The sequence below is a fragment of the Macrotis lagotis genome, chromosome 5 (genome assembly GCF_037893015.1).
Source record: "Macrotis lagotis isolate mMagLag1 chromosome 5, bilby.v1.9.chrom.fasta, whole genome shotgun sequence".
Taxonomy (NCBI): Eukaryota; Metazoa; Chordata; class Mammalia; order Peramelemorphia; family Peramelidae; genus Macrotis; species Macrotis lagotis.
Window position 1 is genome coordinate 41,989,667 of NC_133662.1, and position 24,164 is coordinate 42,013,830.

The window sequence follows — 24,164 nt, forward strand, 5'->3', positions numbered from 1 at the left end:
AAGTACATCCAAGATACAGCAGAGAAGGAAGATGAACTGAAAAGGAAAAGTTCTAATAATAGGATAGACCAAGAAAGTCTTCAAGTTCCAACAACAAATTTTGCCAGCTGTCCAAAGACCAGCCTAGCTATGAGATGCATTCACAAGTAGGTTGACCACAAGGAGATAAAAAAACCAATGAAAGAAAAAAAAATTACAAAATAGCCCTCAATCCTTTGCAATCCCTTCCAGTTTCACAAAAATAGTGAAAGAAAACAGGGGTTCACTGTTAATTCTTTTCTAATAACCAAGAAATTAATACATTAATGGATCCAAGGCAAAATGCCCCTGCCCCCCCAAATATAGACTCGCTTGAGCAATAAAGTAAAGGGGAGAGAAAAAAATTAAAATTAAAAAAATAATAGTAATAATTGTAGATATGGCCAGGTGGCACAATGGACGGAGCACCAGCCCTGGAGCCAAGAGCACCTGAGCCCATATCCAGCCCCATACACCCAACAATCACCCAGCCGTGTGACATGCAAGACACCCCAACCCCACTGCCCTGCAAAAAAGAAAAAAAAGACCCAAAATAAAATAAAATAGTAATAATAGTAGGGGTGGCTGGGTGGTGGACAGAGCATTGGCCCTTGAGCCAGGAGCACCCAGGTCCAAATCTGGCCTCAGACACCCAATGCTCACCCTGCTATGTGGCCCCAGGCAGGCCACCCAGCCCCATTTGCCCTGCACCCCCCAAAAAATAATAATAATAATAAAAAATGTGCTTCATGCTTCCAGGCTTCCCTGAATCCCCACCACTCCTGGTTTCTAGTAGAACAATAGTGTTCCATATATATACCACAGTTTGCTAAGCCATTCCCCAATTGAAGGACATTTACTTGATTTCCAATTCTTTGCCACCACAAACAGGGCTGCTATGAATATTTTTGTACAAGTGATGTTTTTTACCCTTTTTCATCATGTCTTCAGGGTATAGACCAAGGAATGGTATGCTGGATCAAAGGGTATGCACTTTTTTTTACAAATAATGTTTTTTATACATTAATAAAATATTCTTGTTTAAGAGTAAACAAAATCAAATCAGTCTTTGTTCCTGGAAGGATTTGCATGAACTGATGCTGAGTGAGATGAGCAGAACCAGAAAAACACTATACACCCTAACGGCAACATAGGGGTGATGATCAACTTTGATGGACTCGCTCATTTCATCAGTGCAACAATCAGGGACAATTTGAGGCTGTCTGCAATGGAGAATACCATCTGTATCCAGAGAAAGAACTGCGGAGTTTGAACAAAGACCAAGGACTATTACCTTAAATTTAGGGGGGAAAAACCCTGATATCTTATTGTCTGATCTTGCTATCTCTTATACTTTATGTTTCTTCATTAAGGATATCATTTCTCTCTCTCATCACACTCAATTTGGCTCAATGTTTACCATGGAAACAATGTAAAGACTGACAAACTGCCTTCTGTGGGGGTGGGGGTGGGGGAGGGAAGTAAGATTAGGGGGAAAATTGTAAAACTCAAAATAATAAAATCTTTAATTAAAAAACCAAAAAAAAACCCTTTGTAATAACCACACTGAGAAATGAAATAATGATGAGCATCATTAGACCTAGATGAGTTATATTATACTAGTTTATAATAAAGCCAGTTGTCCCAGCTCTATTACTTTTTCTAATAGTGATGATCATCAGTCTAATAGTAGGAAAGGAGAAAGCAGAAAGAAGGATTATTGTTTCTTTGTTCCTTTACAAGAATGGGTATGGCAAAAAAGAAAGGAAAAAAAAGAAAAAAGAGGGAAAGAGATCCTAAGTTTTTTAATGTATTTTTTGGTAAAGCAATGGAGTTAAATGACTTGCCCAAGATCACACAGCTGGGTAATTAAGTGTCTGAGGCTTCATTTGAACTCAGATCATCCTGACCCCAGAGCTGGTGCTCTATCCCCTGTGCCACCTAGCTGCCCCCAGATTGTAAGATTTTTAAGAACAATATATAAACAACTGAACTTGAAAATCAGAATGGAAAAGAATTCAAAGAATGGAGATTGTGCCTGATGGACTGGCAGAACAGGGAGGGATCAAGAAACAGTGCAATGTACATATGATATGATAAAAGGAAAAAAGCAGGAGTGAGGAAGGATGAACAACAGAAGCATAATGGGTTTCCATCAGAGAAGGGATTTTATAGAGTTCAGGATCCTTGAAGGAGAACATTTTCAATGGGGGAGTCAAGTGTGAAAATGTTTGTGGAAGCCTGAAAGGAAGATGAAGGTAATTGAATGTGTATATATTAATATTTTCCATTAAAGTTATACTCAGTAGTCTCATCATGGCATGAAGATGACCTTGGATTCTCAAGTACTATCAACAATCTTGACAGATCTTTCCAATGACTAGAAGCTTCAATTATTAATACTGCTATCAAAAAGTTTCCAAATTTTCCAAATCAGTTAAAAGAGATTTCTCTCCAAAAAAATTACTCCCAGGTAATTAATTTTTGGCCATTAAAAACTCAGGAAAATTATTAACTAAAGAACACATACTACTGGAAGTGGAGGGAGTATTCCAATGGAGGAAATCACTTATCTTTAGACATGGTAAAGATAAAAAAATGGAAAAATTAAAAGACTCCTCATGGCTAAGACCTTTTTGCATCCTTTGCTAACTTCAATGTCTTATTATTTTTATAGAGAAATTTAAGCTATATACTAGAGTTGTTGGATAAGAAAGATTCTGCTATATTTCCATATAGAACCAAATAAAAGGCAATCTTTGGGTATCATTTTAATAGCTAAAATATTGGGGGATTTAATAGATATTTACAGTACATTTTTCTCTGTTTCTGAATAAATGTATAAACTGTGAATTTCAATTTAGACATAATTATGAATATATTTGAAGTCATAAATGAAAAGCATCTGTGTCCTCCCCTTCAGAATTCCATTGAGAAATAGGCATATTTATAGATTTTATAGTAATTCAAGAGAATTAAACTGCCTTAAAGGAAACTTCAAATGGTCCCAGAAAAATTTAAAAACGTTTATTCTAAATACTTGTCATGTAAATACATTAGGAGATTAGAAAAATAGGTTTGAACTTGTGATTACTTTTTATTTATTTTATTTTTAATTTAGGGAATAAAACAAGCATTTCATAATATAACATAATAAAAAAATTATTGCACATGAAACTGCAGATCTACTATGTACAAATCACTATTTCTTTTAAAGACACAACAGTTAATCGTGCAAATTTCTTTTTTCTTTTTTTTAGGTTTTTTTTGCAAGGCAAGTAGGTTAAGTGGCTTGCCCAGGGCCAGGCAGTTAGGTGATTATTAAGTGTCTGAGACCAGATTTGAACTCAGATACTCCTGACTCCAGGGCCAGTACTCTATCCACTGCACCACCTAGCCGCCTCCAAATTTCTTTTTTTCTTTTTCTTTTTTTCCTTCATTTCCAGCACCCCATCTTGGAGAAGGCATGATTTCAAAATTATAGGGAATACCCACTGAGAAAATCCCCTCTACTAATGTGGATTAATACTTTCTCTGATGGTTATCATCTTAGAGAGTCATCTGGGATACTAAACCAGACCCCAGAGATCTGAGGGATCACAGATTTAGAGCTAAAGGGACCTTAGAGAAGAGCTAGTCCACATCCTTCATTTTATCTTCTACCCATTGCCCTTGAAAGTATGGCTAGGTATGAAGGTCTCACTACCTATCATTTTCAACTTTCAGAGCTTAACAATAACCTTTCTACTTATTTGTATTTATGCATGTAACTCTCTGATCTTTGTCTCCCAGCCAAAATAAAACTGGACGGTTTGGCGTACTTTGTAATTGTGCCAAAATTATGTAACAAAAGAGTCCTTGTGTAGCAATATGACAATGACAGTCTTTAGCATTTTGTTCACCCAGTAACTGGAAAATACCAGAATTTAATTGCTGTTAGATTTCTATAGATAAAGGACTTGTCTAGAGAATACAATAAGAATAATAATTATCTATCCTTTCAGTCACATGAATTGACTGAAAGTATCCTGCTTGCAATACTCTGTTCTTTGCACTAGATACATGTACCCAATACATTACTCATATACATTAGATAATATACCCATGTTGATCTCTGTACATAAATAAAATGCAACTTTTAATACCAGAAAATATTGATATCTACATAATGATGGACCTCATAGCACTTACCATTTAAATGACAGTGTACCAGTGCCATTAATTCATGTCATCTTTTGCTCTACAAGAGCTATTTCTTTTGAATTTTATTTATTTAAGGCAGTGGGGTTAAGTGACTTGCCCAAGGTCACACAGCTAGTTAATTATTAAGTTTCTGAGGTCAAATTTGAACTCAGGTGCTTCTGGCTCCAGGGCCGGTGCTCTATCCACTGTGCCACCTAGATGCCTCCTACAAGAGCTATTTCTAATGCATATCATAGAAAGTACTCGGTAAATGATTGCTTAAGTTCCCTTCTGTATGAATTGGGGGGGGAATGGTATCTTATTACATAATGAGAATATTTCTATGTTGAACAATTTTTATTTAAGAAAAATAATTGTGCATTGTGCACATTAACAGCAACATTATGAGTTGATCCACCATGATGGATACAGCTTCTCTCAACAGTTCAGAGAACAAGAACAACCCTGGAGACCTGTAATGGACAATGCTATTCTCTGCAAGTATACTATGCTCATTTTTTAAAATTTCCTTTATTTTTTCCCTTCCTATTTCATAGTTTTCTTTCTTTCCCCTTAGTCCTAACTCTTCTTACCCAACATGACTAATACATAAATATGTTAAACACAAATATAAATGCACGATCTTTTTTTTTATAAATGCACAATCTTTATCAGACTATTTGCTGCCAGGGAAAGGGAGGAGGGAAGAGAGGGTGGTAGCAAAAAGTGTAATATAAATTTGCAAATGGATGAAATGTTGAAAAACTACCATAGCATATAATTGGAAAAAGGAAAATATCAATTAAAAAATAAAAATAGGGGCGGCTAGGTGACACAGTGGATAAAGCACCGTCCCTGGAGTCAGGAGTAACTGGATTCAAATCCGGTCTCAGACACTTAATAATTACCTAGCTGTGTGGCCTTGGGCAAGCCACTTAACCCCATTTGCCTTGCAAAAACCCAAAAAAAAAGTTGTATATTATGCAAATGTTCATAAAAATTGCATTTTTATTTTAAAAAATAAATTGAGACACAGCAAGTTTTAAGTGATTTGTCCCCTGGATCATACAGGCAGTATGATTCAAAGGAACGGACTTGAACCCAAGTCTTTCTGACTTTTTCCACTACATAACACTACCTCAGTGATAATATATAATAGATACCAATATAAATGATTACATATAGCTAAATGTGGCATGTTGGGGCAGTTAGGTGGTACAATGGTTAGAGCACTGGTCCTGGAGTCAGGAGGATCTGAGTTCAAATTTGACCTCAGGGGGTGACTAGGTGATGCAGTGGATAGAGTACCAGCCTTGGAGTCAGGAGTACCTGGGTTCAAATCCGGTCTCAGACACTTAATAATTACCTAGCCGTGGGTAGGTCTTGGGCAAGCCACTGAACCCCATTGCCTTGAAAAATCTAAAAAAGCAAACAAAAACAAAACAAACAAACAAACAAATTTGACCTCAGACACTTATTAATTGCCTAGCTGTGTGGCCTTGAGCAAGTCACTTAATCCCATTTGCCTTGCAAAAAACTAAAATAAAAAAATTAATACCATAAAACCACAACCCTAGATCTAGTGGCCAAGCATGTTGATATGAGGTTATTGTCATATCAATATGTCAGAGGTCATGAATTCAAATTTTTTGATCAAGTCTCATAAACTCTCTGGGCCTCAGTTTCCCCATCTCTAAAACATAAGTTTTGGATTGGATAGCCTCTAAGGTGTCTTCCTGCTCTGTCTATGGCTCTTTTACAATGCAATTCATTTATTATTCATTGTCTGAGAGTGCTTATTTTCTTTCTACATGCTTTATCTCTTCAAACAGAATATAAACTCATAGAATGGTAAATTGGATTTATGTTGAATACTCATTTGTTTTCAGAACAATAGAAAATATTGCCAATTATTATTGTCAATTACTGTCAATCAATCATTCAGCAATTTATTAAGAAGCTACCACCAGCTAAGCATCATGCTAGGTGCAGGAAACAGAAAGACAAAAAAATGAAACATGTCCTGAACTCAAAAAAGTTTTACATTCTATCAAATATTCAAAAATCTCCAAAATCATGAAAAGGATGAAGTGAGGATTTATCAAATTAGGAATACTAGAATATTAGAAAGATTAAAAGAGGCAAAATTAGGAAAATCTATTTCAAAATTACCTATTAAATTTCTCAAATGTAAATACATGTATAAAATTAAATTCATTATCTTCCCTTCCAAACTTCTCTATTACTATTGGACACGCTATCACCCTTTCAGTGGCCCTGGCTGGTAACCTGGGTGTCATCCTCAATCCTTCATTATTTTTCACCACCCATATACAATCTATAGCCAAGGCCTGTCAGTTTTACCTCTGCAACATCTCTCAAATATGCTCCTTTCTCACCTCTAATACTACCAAGATCCAGGTGCAGAATCTCATTTCCTCACATATGGAGTATTGCAATAATCTCCCGCAGGTCTGCTTACCACAAATCTTCCCGCCCCCCTCTAATTCATCCTCTACTTAGCCCCAAAGTGATTTTCTAAAGTGCAGGTCTGACTTCAATCCCTGTCACACACCCAAGAAATTCAATTAACTTCCTATTGATTCTAGAATGAAAATTAAAATCTTCCAGTATTCAAAACCCTTCAAAACCAAGTCACACAAACCCTTCCAGTCCTCTTACATCATGCATCCCCTATGATGTATTCTTTAGCATTGAGCTTATTGTTCCATGATCAAAACACTTCATTCTCCTGGTTCTGGGTATTTTCACTGGGTATCTCCCATATCTGGTACACTCTCCCTCATTTCTGCTTCCTAGCTTTTCTGGCTTCCTTTCAAGACTTAGCTAAGATCCCACCTTCCACATGAAGGTCTCAGTTCTCTCATAATGTCAGTGTCTCTCTAAATTACCTTCTGCTTATCCTGGATATAGTTTCTCTTTTTCATAGTTTGTTTTCATGATAGCTCTCTCATTAGACTGTAAGCTCCTCTAGGGTAGGCTCTTTTGACTTCCTTCAGAAACTCTTTTTAACACAATGACTTCCATATAGTAGGCATATTAGTATACTGATAAAGGAATATATTGGCATTTTACTTTTAGCTGAGCATCTGGAAAGAAAGAAAGGGTAACATTTCTAATTCATCTTTGTCTCTATTAGGAAGGGCAGTACTTATGGAGACCTAACCACCAACTTCCTTGACATCTAGAGCCTCCACAATTTAACCTCAACTGACCTTTTCAACCTTCTTTACACTTAGCCTCCACTCCCATCAGACTACACTATTCATCATACCTTGACTATGACTTATGTTATGCTGTCTTTGTCCTTTTATTCATATCCCCCCCACCCTTCTCTAACCTTCAGGATCCAGATAAAATCCCTTCTCACTAAAGGCTTTCTTGATCATTCCAATTAGAAACAACCTCACTTTTCTCTGAGTTCCTCTAGCAATTATAGAAGGATAGAAAGAGGTTGAGGGCACAGAGTTTACAAGGTAAAAAACACTTATCATTTTATTGCCTGAAAGTCTTTGTTATTTTTTATGTATCTTGTCTCTTCAAATGGATTAGATACTCCAGTATAGATTAACTGGAACTATGTCTTATATTTCCTAGTTTCCTCAGTCAACATAGTACCGGCCACCAAGTAGGTATTCAGTAAATTATTCAATTCAATTTGACAAATATTTATTAAATACCTGCTATTTATAAGGCAATAGGGAGAAACGGGCAAAAACAAACTGGATCTTTTCCTCAATATTATATTCTTGTACATACTTGGAAAGTACAAAATAGGTGTAAAATGAATACAAAATATTTTGAAGGGGATACCAGAAAGGCAAAAGAGATCAGAAAAGGGATTCTATAGCACCTAAGCTACTTCTCATTGTTGTGTAAAGATACAAAGGTAAGAGATAGAACATCAAGTAACAAATAGTCCAATATGGCTGGATCATAGAATACATAAAAGCAAATAATTTAATCCAGAAAGATGGACTCGAATCAGATAACTAAGAGCTTTAAGTGTTAAATAGCCAAAATTCTTTGTCATCCTAGAGGAAATAGTTCCTAAAGCTGCTTGAATAGGGTAGTGACACCTGTATTTTAGGAATCTGTTTGGCAGCTGAGGAGATGGTAGACTGGGAAAAAGTGAAAGAAGGCAGGGACATCTCCAGTTAGGAGTTTGTTGTTCAATCATTTCAGTCATGCTTGACTCTTTGTGACCCCGTTTGAGATTTTCTTGGCAAAGATACAATTGTGGTTTGATATTTCCTTCTCCAGATCATTATGCAGATGAGGAAACAAGCAAATAAGATTAAAAGACTTGTTCAGGGTCACACAGCTAGTATGTATTGGTGGTTGAATTTAAACTCAGGAAGATGGTTCTTCTTGATTCCAAACTGTGCCACTTAACTGCCCTCAATTCCACCACCCCAGACCCAATTAGGATGTTATTGCTATAATCCAGGTGAGAAATGTTGAGGACCTGAACCAAGGTGGTAGTTGTATAAATGTATACATTTGACAGATATTGTGGAATTTTAAATAACAAGAAATTGATTGGATATGGGAGACAAGAGAGACAAGAAGCCCAGGCACTGTGATAAATATTTTTACAAATATTGGCTTGTTTATCTTCACAAACCCAAGGTAGGTGCCATTATTATCCCCATTTTCCAGCTGAGGAAATGGAGGAAAACAAAAGTTAAGTGGCTTTTCCAGAATCATACAGTTACAAAGTACCTAAGGGTAAATCTGAACTCAAGACTTCCTGACTTCATAACATTTGGGGCCCACTGTGCTACCAGCAACCTCAAAAGAAAGTGGAGAATCCAGAAAGACTCCAAAATTGCAAATCTGGATGACTTAGAAAGGTGATTCCATCAATAGGAATAAGTTAATGAGAAAGAAGGGGGGACTCATGGGAAAAGATAATGAGTTCTATTTTTGGGTTCTCAATAAACAGATCAGTTCTAGATCTATTTTAGACATGATGAATTTAAGTTAATTGTAGGACATAATTGTTCATTGGATCTGAATTGCACTCAGTATGTAATTCAAATCTTGAAGGAATTGTTCAGCTGTGTTTAACTCTTTGTGTGGCTTAATCATCTGGGATTTTCTTGGCAAAGATACTGGAGTAGTTTGCCATTTCCTTTTACATCTCATTTTACAGTTGAGGAAACTGAGGCAAAGAGAGTTATATGACTTGAAATGAGTCACACAGCGAAAAGGTGTCTGAGGCTGGATTTGAACTAGAGGAGATAAATCTTCCTGACTCCAGGTCTTACACTGCATTTTTAGCAGCATATAATTGCCCCATCTTTGACCCTTTTTTTCTCATCTTATAGGTGAGATAGTCTCAGTCAAAGTCTTGGTTTTCTCTCAGAGTATCAAGAAGCAATATTAGACAGGTGTTGGTTTATATTTGTGAATCAACTGTGGTATTTTCTTAGGAAAAAATTTGCACTTAGTAATCTACTTGTTTTCTTTGTTGCTATGGAGATAGGGAGTAGGTTCATGGTACTTATATGATAAAATTACTTTGATGCAATGAAGTAGAGAGAAAGCTTAGTTTGACTGAAAGAACCCCAGCTTTGAAGACTCCAAACCCAGCTCTACCACTTGCTACATGTTATCATAGACAAATCACAGTTCCATCATACCTCAGTGTCCTCATCTATCAAATGTAAAGGGTGGTCTAGATGATCACCAAGATCAGTTCCCTAACTAAATTTATGAATCTATGAAAGGAAATGGTAAACAAGGATTTTATTAAGCACCTTAATTCTTGCTCTGCCAAATACTTTTACAACTAAGATGCTGTTTGATTTGATGCATAGAGATGCAAGTGCAACTGTGCATCATAAACACTGATATCTATGCCATAATTTATATTAATGGAAAAGTTCAATTATGGCAAAATAATAATAACAACAATGATATTTATGGAGTGCTTTGCGGTTTGCAAAAGATTCTACAAATTTTTTCTCATTCTACCCCTACAATATAACTGTGAAGCAGTTGCTATTCTTATCCTCATTTTATTGATGAGAAAACTGGGACTTAAAGTGATTAAGTGACTTGGCCAGATCATAACACTGGCATGTGTCTGAGGAAGGATTCAAATACAGGACTTCCTAAGTCCCAGGGAGTAAATAACTACTTGGTTTAAGTACTTAGTTTTGACACTACTACACTAGTGGTGTCAAAGTCAAACAGAAATAGGAGCTATTAAATGGTAATACCCTGCCAGTCACATATTTACTGAAAAATATACTATTATCTATATTTCACAGTATTTTTATTTGTTGTGTTCACAATTACATTTTAGTCTAATTTAGGCAACACTCAGGAGTGTTGTGGACCACATGTTTGACACTTTTGCACTTTGCTACTTGACTTCCTAGAGTAACAAGATGGACAGCCCAAGCACTAATAAATTAGAATTATCTGAAATTGAAATGGTCTGCCTTGGGAGGTAATGAGTTCCCCTTTCTTCAAGTCTTTAAGCAAACACTGTATGATCACTTGTAGAGAATGGTATCACAGGAATTCCTTCTATGAGTTGGGTTGGATGACCACTGGAATCCCTTAGAACTCTAAAATTTTGAGTCTGTGATCTATGAAAAAACATGTTCAAAAATGTACAAGATGGGGGCACCTAGGTGGTGCAGTGGATAGAGCACTGGCCCTGGAATCAGGAGGACCCGAGTTCAAATCCAGTCTCAGACACTTAATAATTACCTAGTTGTGTAACCTTGGGCAAGTCACTTAACTCCACTGCTTTATGAAAGAAAAAAAAAGAAAAAATATACAAGATGAAAAGTCATAAATGGAATGCAATTTGCAAATGAAGGGGAAAACTCACATAGATGAGGTTACAAATCCATTAAGATCTGAAAGAAGGAAGCAATGATAAAATGTCAGAAATTGAAGCTCTAACTGGTTTTGATAAAATTTAGTCACAAAGTAGTAACTTCCTACTGTATGTGAAAATCTACTAAATGCTGTTGTCCTCAAGGAGTTCACAATCTAAACCTTGAAGATAGGGACTATCTTTTTTGTATCTTTAGTGTCTAAAATACTGACTTAAACAAAGTAGCCCCTTTATTTCTTTTTAATGTAAGTTTTATAGCATGTATAATATATTAGTCGAATAAATCATGTATATAATATGAAAATAAATAAAAACAAACTAAATGCATCAAACTAAAAAAATTATTAAGAGTAAGTGATGGGACAGCTAGGTGGCACAGTGGATAGAGCACCAGCCCTGGAGTCAGGAGTACCTGGGTTCAAATCCAGTCTCAGACACTAAATAATTACCTAGCTGTGTGGCCTTGGGCAAGCCACTTAACCCCATTGCCTAGCAAAAAACCTAAAAAAAAAGAGTGAGTGATAAAAAATTGTTTATAGACCATCTTTCTAAAAGGTGCAAAGTGAACTAGCAGATTAGAAACTCATCTCCCTCTTTTAACTAAGATACAAATAATAAAAGTGAATTATTTGGTTAATGATGATGTTTTGTCCTTCATTTTTAAAGAAGAGCATGACATAAGGGAAGTGATGCCATGACATACATGTGAACTGGATTTCAGTGAGGGGGGTGCTGTGCTAAGTCATTAATCTCACTTAACTCCAGAGTCATTTGGATTCAGTGGTCAGATTTAAATTAGGACAACTGGAGACAGTAGTGGATGCAAGATAATCAGAGTTTAGTGACTTGCTAAAGGTCACACAGCACATAAGTGTCTGAAACCAGATTTGAACTCCTGACTTCAGGGCCAGCACTCTACTCACTTGGAATAAGGAAATAAGATATCAGAAATCCTAGTTCATTTTGTATATATTTATTATCTTCATTTTATGAATGAGGAAATAAAGTTGAGGAACTATGGTTATAGTCCCACTTAACCAGCAAAACGATTCTGGGTCTCCTTATTTAATTCTTCACCATAGTAGGACTTTCTTGAAGTAAACTGAGTCTTAGTAGCATGGCTCTACTTCACTGAAGCATTTCCATCAAAGTTGAAATTCCTTAGTAGGAACCTAAGTAGTGTAGTCCAAGAACAGAGCAGACCATTCACAGTCCCTCTCCTGATCCATTCAAACACTTGCCTCAAGAAAAGTTTAATTAAATGAGACAATAATATACTGTTAGTGGAGTGGAGTTGCATACTAATTCAGCCATTCTGTAGAGCAACTTGGAACTATGCCAAAGGGCTATAAAATCATACATACCCTTTGACCAGGCAATACTACTATTAGAGTCTATATCCCAAAGAGGTAAAAAACAAAAAAGAAAATAACCTACATGTACCAAATAAATAAATCAACTCTTTTTAGAAGTAGCAAAAAATTAGAAATTGAAGAGATGCCCATCAGTTGGGAAATGGTTGAAAAGGTTGTGGTTATGTGATTATGATGGAATACTATTGTGCTATAGGAAAAGATGTGCAGAATGCTCTTAGAAAAACCTGGATAGCTGTGTGACCATGGGCATGTCACTTAACCCCATTGTCATAAGTAAATAAAAAAATTTTAAATCTGGAAAAACTTGCAGGAACCAATGCCAAAGTGAAATGAGCAAAGTCAGAATACTGTACATAGTAACAGCAATCTTGTATGATGATCAGCTGTGAATGATTTGGTTATTCTCAACAATAAAATGATCCAAGACAATTCCAAAGTACTTATGTTGAAAAATGTTTTCACCTCCAGAGAAAGAGTTAATAGACTCTGGATGCAGATCAAAACATCTTTTTACTTTCTTTGTTTTCCTTGGGGGTTCTTTTGGAGGAGGAGGGGTCTGTGTTTTATTTTACAATGTGGGTAACACGGAAATATTACATACTGCAAGACTGCAAGACCACACAAGTATAACTTCTATCAAAATGCTTGCCTAATCAGTGAGAGGGAGGAGAAGAAGAGTGGGATACAAAGAAAATGGAACTCATATTTTAGGGTTTTGGGGGGGTTGCAAGGCAAATGGGGTTAAGTGGCTTGCCCAAGGCCACACAGCTAAGTACTTATTATAAGTACTCTATTGACTTCACCACCTAGCCGCCCCTGAAACTCATATTTTAAAAAAATAAATGCCATAAATTATTTCTACATGTAATTTGGGGGGAAACCAAATGAAGAAAGGTGGAACACCTATCTTCCAGGAAACGGTGATTAGTTGAGATGTAAAAAGAAAATTCATCTAAGAATAACACAGGAATTAAGATTCGTTAACATTTTATATATTGACATTGACACACACCCTCTGAATGTTAGGTGATCATTTGCATAGCCACATAAAAAATATCCTAGGAGTTCCACCTCTTGAAAGGGCTGACAGGGCACCTACACTCATTTATTTGATGTCAGAATACTGCATTATATTGCAAATTATATGCACCTGATTAAGTGAATTTCCCAATTATGTCATCTAGTCTTATCTAACAAGCACAAAATTGACATATTTCTACAAATATCTTGATGATAAAAATGAATAATGAAAACTCAAACTTAGAAAATGACAGAGCAAAACATTAAGAACATAGGAATACCTGTCAGATCTATGGAAAGGGAAGCAATTTATGACCAAGGAAGAGTTGGAGAACATCATTAAAAACAAACTAGAAAATTTTGATTACATTGAATTAAAAAGGTTTTGCACAGACAAAACTACTGTAACCAAGATCAAAAGAAATGTAGTAAACTGGGAAACAATCTTTACAACTAATGTTTCTGGCAAAGGACTCATTTCTAAAATATACAGAGAACTGATTCAAATTCCCCAATTGACAAATGGTCAAAGAATACGCAAAGGCAATTTACAGATAAGGAAATCAAAGTGATCCATAGTCATATGAAAAATTGTTCTAAATCACTAATTATTAGAGAAATGCAAATTAAAGCATCTCTGAGGTACCATCTCACACCTCTCAGACTAGCCAATATGACCAGAAAGGACAATAATCAATGTTGGAAGGAATGTGGGAAACCTGGGACATTAATACATTGTTCATGGAGCTGTGAACTCATCCAACCATTCTGGAGAGCAATTTGGAATTACACCCAAAGGGCAATAGAAATATGCATACCCTTTGATCCAGCAATACCACTACTGGGTCTATACCCTGAAGCGATTATGAAAAAGGATAAAAACATCCCTTGTACAAAAATATTCATAGCAGGCCTATTTGTGGTGGCAAAGAATTGGAAATTAAGTGAATGTCTATTAATTGGGGAATGGCTTACTAAACTGTGGTATGTGTATGTGATGGGACATTATTGTTCTATTACAAACCAGGAGGGATGGGAATTCAGGGATGCCTGGAAAGATTTGCATGAACTGATGCTGAGCAGGATGAGCAGAACCAGAAGAAAATTGTACACCCTAACAGAAACATGGGGGTGATGATCAACCTTAATGAATTTGTTCATTACATCAGTGCAATAATCAGGCACAATTTGGGAGTATCTGCCATGGAGAATACCATCTGTATCCAGAAAAAGAATTGTAGAGTTTGAACAAAGACCAAAGACCTTTAAATTAAAAAAAAATGTTATCTTACTATATAATTTTGCTATATCTTATACTTTATTTTTCTTCCTTAAGGATATGGTTTCTCTCTCATCACATTCAACTTAGATCAATGTATTCCATGGAAACAATGCAAAGACTAACAAACTGGGGTGGCTAGGTGGCACAGTGGATAGAGCACCAGCCTTGGAGTCAGGAGTACCCAAGTTCAAATCTGGCCTCAGACACTTAATAATTACCTAGCTGTGTGGCCTTGGGCAAGCCACTTAACCCCACTGAATTGAAAAATCTAAAAAAAAAAAAGACTAACATACTGCCTTCTGTGGGGGGGGGGGGAAGCAAGATTAGGGGGGAAATTGTGAAATTCAAAATAAATAAAATCTTTCTTTTAAAAAAAATAGGGGGAGGCTAGGTGGCACAGTGGATAGAGCACTGGCCCTGGAGTCAGGACTACCTGAGTTCAAATCTGAGCTCAGACACTTAATAATTACCTAGCTGTGTGGCCTTGGGCAAGCCACTTAACTCCATTTGCCTTGCAAAAACCTAAAAAAAAACCAATATAGGAATAAATGGAGTTTTACTTAAAATGATGTCATATCTATCTAAAATCTATAGTCAAGTGAAAAAATTTATAAATTATTATTGATTAGAGAAATGCAAATTAAAAGAACTCTGAGGAGTCACCTCACACCTATTGGATTGGTCAATAATAATGTTTCTCCTTCATTTTCAAAGAAGGCTATGACATGAGGGTGGTGATGCCATAACAAGGACATGAATTGGATTTGAGTAAGGAGTGCTATGCTAAGTCACCAGTCTCACTTTCTTCTCCACAGTCATCTGGATCCAGTGGCTAGATATGAATTAAGATGACTGGAGATGACCCTGTATGTGAGGCAATCAGGGTTAAGTGACTTGCTCAAGATCTCACAGTCAACTATCCAAGGCTGGATTCAAACTCTTGCCCTCCTGACTCCAAGCCCAGTGCTCTAATCTGTGACACCTGGAAAGTGATCAGTAATGGAGGGCATGTGGGAAAACTGGGATACTAATGCATTGTTGGTGGAATTGTGGACTTATCTGACCTTTCTGGAGAGCAATCTGGAACTATGCTCAAAGGGCAGTAAAATTGTGCACATCCTTTAATCCAGCAATATCACTACTAGAACTATGTTCCAAAGATACCACAATAAAGGATAAAAAAAAACCCACATGTACATAAAAATTTATAGCAGGTCTTTTTTTTAGTGAAAAAAAAATTGGAAATTAAGGGAATGTCCATCAATTATGGAATGGCTGAACAAATTATGGTATATGAATGTGATGGAGTATTAGCGTTCTATAAGAAATCATAAGGGGTGGGTCTGAAAAGAACATGGATTGGAAAAGCCTGGAAAGACTTGCATTGAACCCATGCTGTGTGAAGTGTGAAGAACCAGATCTATATTGAACACATTAAGAACAATATTGTTTGATGATCAACTATGATGGACTTGCTTATCTCAGCAGTTCAATAATCAAAGATAATTCTAAAGGTAATGGAAAATACCATCCACATTCAGGAAAAGAACTATGGAGCCTGAATGCAAACCAAAGTTTACTATTTTCAATTTTGAAACTTTGTTTTATGATTTTTCCCTGTCATGTTTTCTTTTTCCTTTTTTGCTCTGATTCTGCATTCATAACACGATTAATATGAAAATATGTTTAACACAGCTATATATGTATAACTTAAATTAGATTGTTCTCCATCCAGGGGAAGGGAGGAATAAAGGAAGGGAGGGAGAAAAATGTGAAAACTCATAACCTTACAAAAAATGATTGTTGAAAACTATAAATAAATTTTTAAATGACAGAGCTGACACTTCTAATCCTAGTACAAGCTCTCCATCAGTAAGATTACAAGGTATAGACAATGATGATCTAATCTTATCTCACAAGAAGTAAAAGAAATTAGAATTATCAAGAAGTTTATTTGAAATATAGCCCTAAAAAAAAGAAATATTTATATCAAGGTAGCTAGGTGGCACAGTGAATAAAGCATCAGCCCTGGAGTCAGGAGTACCTGGGTTCAAATTCAGTCTCAGACACTTAATAATTACCTAGATGTGTGGCCTTGGGCAAGCCACTTAACCCTATTTGCCTGGGGAAAAAAACCTAAAAAAAAAAAGAAATATTTGTATCTACTCCTATGAATGATTAACCTCAACTTTATATTATGCTTTGAGATATTGTGCCAATGATAGTATGAAGCCACCAATTAGCAAGACATTTAAAATCCAAGCTTTTGTAGATGAAAAGTATATTTTCCACCTATTGAAAACTCCTATCTATATACTTTAAAACATATTAACAGAATATTTAACATGTTTAAATCACATTTGCTAAAACTGCAAAAATGTAACATTTTCCAACTAGTTTACAAGCATCAGTGGTTGTCATCAAGAAAGAAAAAACTAGTCAAAAAATTTTAATACCTTTATAACATATAATTGCTAGATAAGATTGTAAACTGGATGTGATAATTTAATCAAATTTAGTAAATATGGATGCACTTTTTCAGTTTGATTCTATTTATCTTTCCCAGTCCCACCAAACTATGACTGCCATTAATACCAAGTAACTAAATAAATCAAATTTAGACAGATCTTGGATCTTTAATGGATATATCACAATGTAGCATACTGAATCACATTGTTCCTATAGAATATAATTATTAAAAATAATGTTACTAAAATTAATGATTAATATTAGTAATTCCTAGTTTAAGAAAAGGATTTTGTACCATTAAAAGAATTTTTTAAGCATTTAAATATTAAATATTTAAGTATTATTATTAATTTTTAGTATATGTTTCATAATATTGTATAATATATTAGTGGAGCAGGATATGTATATGACATGAAAATAAATATAAATATAATAGGTGCAGCATGCTAAACAAAATTGCCAATACAAGTGCATGATAAAAAAATGACCATAGGCCATCTCTCTAAAGGTCTTCCATGGTGCAAAATGAACTGGCAGATTCTAAACTCATCTCTCTCTTCTGATCAAGATAAAAATAGTAAAACTCAAGTATTTAATTACTTAACTTAGAAAAAGGAAATATGATATCAGAAGTCCTACTTCAAGATACTTATAAACTATTAGAAAATCAGAATACTTTCCTGGATACTTGATTGCTTTTAAATAGCTGCCAAGTTTTTAAACCTCATTTGTTCCAATCCCAATTTTTTTAATGTTTGGCTACTTGTGGATTTAGTGGAAGTTTTATCTTAAAAAAAACCTGTAAGAGATAACATTTTAATAAAACAAAGGGCAGAGGAAAATATTTCTTATTTATACCCTTTTTAAAAAATAAGCAGATCCAAGTCATGCACAAATTAGTAGTGACATACATGGGAAACAGACAAACTATATAACCATCATGTAATTCTATAACCTAGGAAAAGATTGGATCTTTGGGATCAGAGGATTTTTTCATTTTTGTCTTTCTATTTCCAAAACCTAACACAATGCCTTTCACATAGCAATTCAGTGAATGCTCTTTAGAATGAATTTTTTGTAAGTATTATATCAGATTATGAGGCCACATGCAACTGCACTAGGTATAAAAAAAGAGAACCATATTCATTTCATACCAACTAATTAGTGTAAATGTCCAAGAGACATAAATCAGATAATATTGTCCATTTTGCTGATATTAATTGAATCAAAGTTTTTTGTTGTTTAATTGCAGGAATTAGAGTTATAGAAGTTTGTTGCTGTTGTTCAGTAGTATCTGACCTCATTCTGGATTTTTCCTTGGCAAAAAACTGGAGTGATTCGCCATTTCTTTCTGCAACTCATTTTACAGATGAAGAAGTGAGGCAAACAGCGTTAACTGACTTGCCCAAGATTGCAGTGTCCAATTCTGAATTTTAATCCGATTCTGAATTTTAACTCAGGAAGACGAGTCTTCCTGATTATAAGCCCAGTTCTCTATCCATTACACCACCTGGCTGACCCAGTACTTACTGAGTTGAAGTTTGTAGTGGTTGTTTAATTTCATGGATTGGGGTATAGAAGGGAAGGTGGCTAAAAAATCTGTGATTCATAAGTAAATGCAATGGAATATTACTGTACCATGGGAAATGATGAAAGTGAAGAACTCAGTGAACCATGGGAAGGCTTAGACAAAGGCTTAGACAAATTGATGCAGAGTGAAGTAAGCAGATCCAGAGAGAGGAAAAAAGCATCCACAATGACTACATCAATGTAAATGGGAAAGAAAAAAATTCTAAAATGAAAACTTTATCATTAAAATGATGCAGTTTGACCCCCAAAGAAGAAATATTTCTCCAGTTCTTGGTGAGACACTAGGAGGATAGAATATTACACATAATGTCACACTTAACTGATATGTTGATTAATTTTGCTTAAGTATTTTTTTCCTTTTCTCTCTTTTTTTCATCTTGTTACAAAGGATGACTCACTGGGTAAAAAATGGAAGGAATATTTTGGGAAATAAAGGTGATATGAAAAGAAAATATAGTAAAAAAAAATCACTTGTGTGTATATATATATGTGTGTGTGTGTGTGTGTGTGTGTAATTAGGTGTGCTTTATATATAAATATAGCATGTATATATACATACAAATATGTACAAATAGACATAAATGTGCATGAGCACATACATATAGATATTTTTAAAACTAAATTTCTAGACAATGGGAAAGAGGAGGAATGTTAACATCCAGCAAAGGCAAGTACTGAACAAACTTCCTCCCAGCAGTATTACCTGTAAATGTATATCAATACAAAATGGAATTTCTGCAGGCAAATAACATGATTACATGCAACTGATTATATGAACAATTAACTACCTATCAGGCTAATCTGGCAAGAAACATCCAAAGAGGCATTTTTCAGATTACTGAATGCATACCACGTGTAAATTGGACTGAGTCTGAATGAATGAGTCAATGAATAAAGTCACTGTACTTAACATCTCAGAGGAAACTATGTTTAGTTTACTAAGGGATAAACTATCCAATGACTGTACTTACCACAGACCTTTCTTCGATAAGATCATGTCTATTTCAGACTAAATGACTAATCACCAGTAGAAATCATCCATTATAGGACCTAAAAAATGCTTTTAATGGTAGCATTTATTTCTTCATGATGAGTGTTTTATTTCTCAGAAGAAAAAGCTCAGCCAACCCAGGTTTTGCAACATTTCCATTACTCTATCACATTCAACAGACTGCTCTATTGAGATCATCAAATGTATTTTGTATTGCTTTGGGGTTTCTTTAAAATTCAATTTTATTTTATTTTCAGTTCCAGATTCTCTTGCTCTGCCTTCCCCAACAACTGAGCAAGAAAGAAAAATAAAGCCCAATATTTTATTATTACTATAGCAAGAAACTCAAATGTTTTTGTAACATTGTTCAAGTTGTATACTTACTAAGCATTGCAATTCAGTAGATTAACAATGACTTAAAATTTTCAGAAATAAAACATTTATTTTTGTACATATTTCAAAACATTTCATACTACTGGATTGGTAGATTATTATTCCCCACCATCCTAAAGTGAAGAGAGAATAATCATACCCTCTGTATTTATAGAGATATCACTAATTTTATTACACCAATGTGTTATTATAGCATAATACATAAGCAACAAAGGTCAGAATATAATGTAGGGTTAAAAATGTAATCCCTATTAACCAAGAACTTGATGAAATAATTTTCAAATGAATTTCCATATAGAACAGACAGGAAGAATTCAGTTCTTCATTTAACTCAAGTCTGTTGTGTTTTTTGACTTTAAATAAAAAGACAACAATTCTTTCCCACAACTCTGTGATGTCTTCTCTCAGTTAATACAAATAATACTATCAGTACCACCAAGTTTCAAGACTGGCTATGGGAATACTCTATTAAGAAGAAAACAGTCATCTCATCTAAAGGTTTAAGGTCTGAATGCTCTGATAATGACAATGATGACCTTTTGGTGGTGCTTGATTAATATCTTAATACAAAATAGTTGTGCTGCTTGAAAAGTATCATTTATTTCTATAACTCTATTAAAAAAAAGCTCCACCTAATTACTGTAACATCACCAGTATCCAGAGTGAAAGGTATAGTTCCAAACGTTAGGAGACTAGTAGAAAAATTAAAACTCTTTCATTCATCAGAAATATCATCATTCTGCAAGAATTATCAAAAACTCCTAAATATAACATATTCTTCAAAGAATCATGTCTTATCTTCTCTATTAATAAGGAGAGCTGGTAATGGTTTCTAAGTTTCCTTTCAAATCTAGATCTATAATCCTATGGAGATATATTTGCCAATGCTGAAAATGCAAGGCAGAAGTATGCAAACTCTCTCCTAATTCATTTCTTTAAAGTGGTCTGTCCTCTCTGTCTTATCAAAGTAAACAACCTGGCAACATTCGTGAACTAATCATATGTAGGAAGCATCTTCCAGCAACTTATACGTTATTGACTAAAAAGTAAAGTCAGGTACTCTCCAGCAAGATGTTCTCTGCTTCTGTGATTGTTTTTAAACTAGTCTCCTCCTCAATAAATCAATACATACCTATGTACAGAAACAGAATCTCTTAAATCTGAGGGAAACAAATCTGTTAAATAACCTCTTAAGGCTGAGCTTGCTCCAGCTAGCTGAGCAGCACTGTTTGGGAAAGCACCTGCAAAGATTTACTTCACTAGCCATGCCACTTGGACCGTCATGCTGAGAAACTCGGTAACGTAGTAATTTCATAACATTAACACAATGAATATTGGTACTCAGGAAATAGAACTTCTTCTGACCTTGAGAGTGCGGGCTAAATAAATTACCTCTGAACGCAAGTGGTGAGATCTCACGACCGCATCTGGAGAGAGAAAAGAAGAGCCTGAACTGCATCGGACACTGATTTCGGTACCAGCTGAATCATTAATTCATAACTTAAACTAGGTGACCTCGGTTCAGGTCAGGCAATCCCCCCACCACCACCACCACCCCCCCCACACACACACACCGTCTTAGCACATCAGGCCATCCATCACCCCTTCCATGCTCTATCTGCCAGAAGGTCCCGCCAAAGTTATCGGGGAGTTACGGGAACCCCAGTTCTTGTACCCCTGACTTTCTTCCTGCCCCCGGGTTAGGCTCCTGTGAAAAAGGATGGGTGGGGACCAGGCTGCCGCAGTCCTGGACGCTGCTTAAAATCCCTTGAGCTTTTAGCAAACTGAGGGTAAAATGGGAGTCCCTCACTCCTCCTTGCCCTCCCTGCCTACAACCCCTGCATCATCTCGGATGAGGGTAAATACCAGCAGTCAGCCAGGGAGCGGGCAAACTGTGGGTGGTGGGCAGTGGGGGAGAAGGGGGAGTGCTTCTGCCTCCCTGCCTCTAGCGACTCCAATCATCTCTCCTGTCCAGGGAAACGTAGCCGGGGCAGCTCTTACCTCGGCTTCTGGAACGACCCGAAAAGACAGATTTCATGGGATGCCTCCCCTTCTGCAGCCTGCGGTGCCAGCAGCAGAAGAAGAGGATGGTGGCGATGGTCCCCAGCAGGAGCAGCAGGAGGAAGAGGGCACATTGGATGCTGTACGGTCTCAGCAGCACCAGGAAGGCTGCGGCAATCATGGTGAGAAGCGGGGGATGCTCAGACTAGGCTGGAAGGACACGGAGACGCATGCACAAGCACCTGGGGACGCGCACACGCAGACAGCGCGACGCAGGATGGATGGCTGGCTGGATGGCAGGCTGTGTGGTGGCTCTAGAGCGGCGGCGGCGGCGGCGGCGGCGTCATTCTCGGGGCTGCTGATGCCGCGAGGAGGCTCCCCAATGGCTGCAGACAGCGAGCGGATCTGAGCTGAGGATTGAATGTTGGGGGGGAGCTCAACGCATGACTCAGCAGACGGCGACGGGGAAGCGACCCGGCAGCCGGGGATTTTTTTCCCCTCCCTCCCGCTTTGCCCTCACCCTTCCCCTCCCCCCGCCTCCCGCGTCGGTGCGGCTCAGCCCCCAGCGGCAGCGCTGCATGGAACCCGAGAGAGGGGAGCCCCCGCTCCGCCGGAGCCCGCCGCATAGCCCGGTGGACGCCTCCAGCTCCAGCATCCCAGCAGCGCCCAATTTCAGTGCTGCCCCCCGGACTGGAGACGGGGCTGGCGGGGAAGAAGCCGTGGGGGTGGGGCGCGCGAGCGCATCCCCGAGTTGTCTGCGGTCGGCGGCTCCCCGGGAGGGGGGGGGAGAGGAGGGAAAAGAGGGGGATGGTTTGGACTTGGCTGGCTGATGACATCACAGGTTGGGGATGCTGCAGAGGGGGAGAGCGAACATGGCTGCTCCAAGTGAGGTACACTGAGTCCTGGGCAGCGAACGGCCGAGAAAGGCTTTCGGGGGTTCCCCTGCAGCCCCTCAGGCAGGAAGGATTCGGCCCCGGTGAAGCGGCTGAGGCAGTGGCAGGGAGGGGGTAAGGAGTGGGGGGTGGGAGGGGCAGCCGGCTGCCCATTCATCGATGGTTTGGAATAGTCTGTGGCTCCCCAGCTCGCCTCCCTGCCCAGAGTTGCGGTGGGTGCGACCCAGGGGACAGGGGAAGGCGGGAGGAGAGGGGCGAGGCAGGGGGCTGAAGTTGTGCCCAGCCTCCAGGAGGAAGGCTCGGCCCTGCCTAGCACACGGCCTCCCAAGCTTCTGAAGTTCAGGGAGGAGGTGGGAGGAGAGGAGGAGGAACTAGGGCTCAGACGCGCGGAAAAACGGGGAAGTTCTTAAAGTCCTGCGGGTTCCAGAACTGGGTGGGGTGGGGCCGGACGGGGGGTGGGGGGAGGGGACTGCCCCCTCTGCAGCCCCTTCATCACCAGCGCCCTCCCTGAGCCTCCACGTCGATGGGCTGGGGGTGCGAACTGCATCACTCCTACCCCTCACTAGAATTTCATGTGAATTCCTCAGGCCGGGGCAGGGGTAAAGGAGTATGGTTAGTCTAGCATTATGGGTGCTAAATTATGTCTCATTTAGTGAATCTCATGGAAACCACTATTTCAAACTTTTTGGCCACTGAATTCATTTGAGAATTGAATTGGTTTTTTGGTTTTGGGGCGGGGGGAGTTGGCAGGAATTAGGGGTTGATTCTTTTTATAAAGGCCTGGGGAAGACTGGAAAGCAATAGTATTGTTTCAGTGTAGACCCACATGTCATCTCGAAGGCTATGACAGTTTATAGTAGATGGGTTTTTATGTTATTGCAGTTGTGAAACGCTTGGTAAATAAACTATGGAAGCTATGATTTAGTACATTGTGACGTCTAAGGCTCCTTAGGCATTAGCAAAGCTCCGGAGCCGATTGTTGCGTTGGATACACAATAAGAAGATACATTTCTCTCCTGCAGTAAACTGCAGCTTGCTGCAGCAATACCTGCTGCATCAGTGAACC

The 24,164-nt window shown here is 37.6% G+C and overlaps 1 protein-coding gene across 15 annotated transcripts in view; it reads right to left on the minus strand.

Annotated features, from left to right (window-relative positions):
- The window catches only part of DST (dystonin), a 592,091-nt gene extending 569,690 nt beyond the window's left edge, over positions 1-22,401 (minus strand). For 11 of the 15 annotated variants that reach the window (XM_074237258.1, XM_074237269.1, XM_074237268.1 and 8 more), the window contains exons 1-2: positions 22,206-22,401; positions 21,570-21,631 (exon numbers count right to left, since the gene is read on the minus strand). In XM_074237258.1, coding sequence (XP_074093359.1) covers positions 21,570-21,631; positions 22,206-22,386 — 243 coding nt within the window. In that variant the 5' untranslated portion in view covers positions 22,387-22,401. The remainder of the gene's footprint in view (positions 1-21,569; positions 21,632-22,205) is intronic. The other 4 variants (XM_074237259.1, XM_074237251.1, XM_074237265.1 and 1 more) reach the window with 1 other exon arrangement.
- Positions 22,402-24,164: the final 1,763 nt, after the last annotated feature.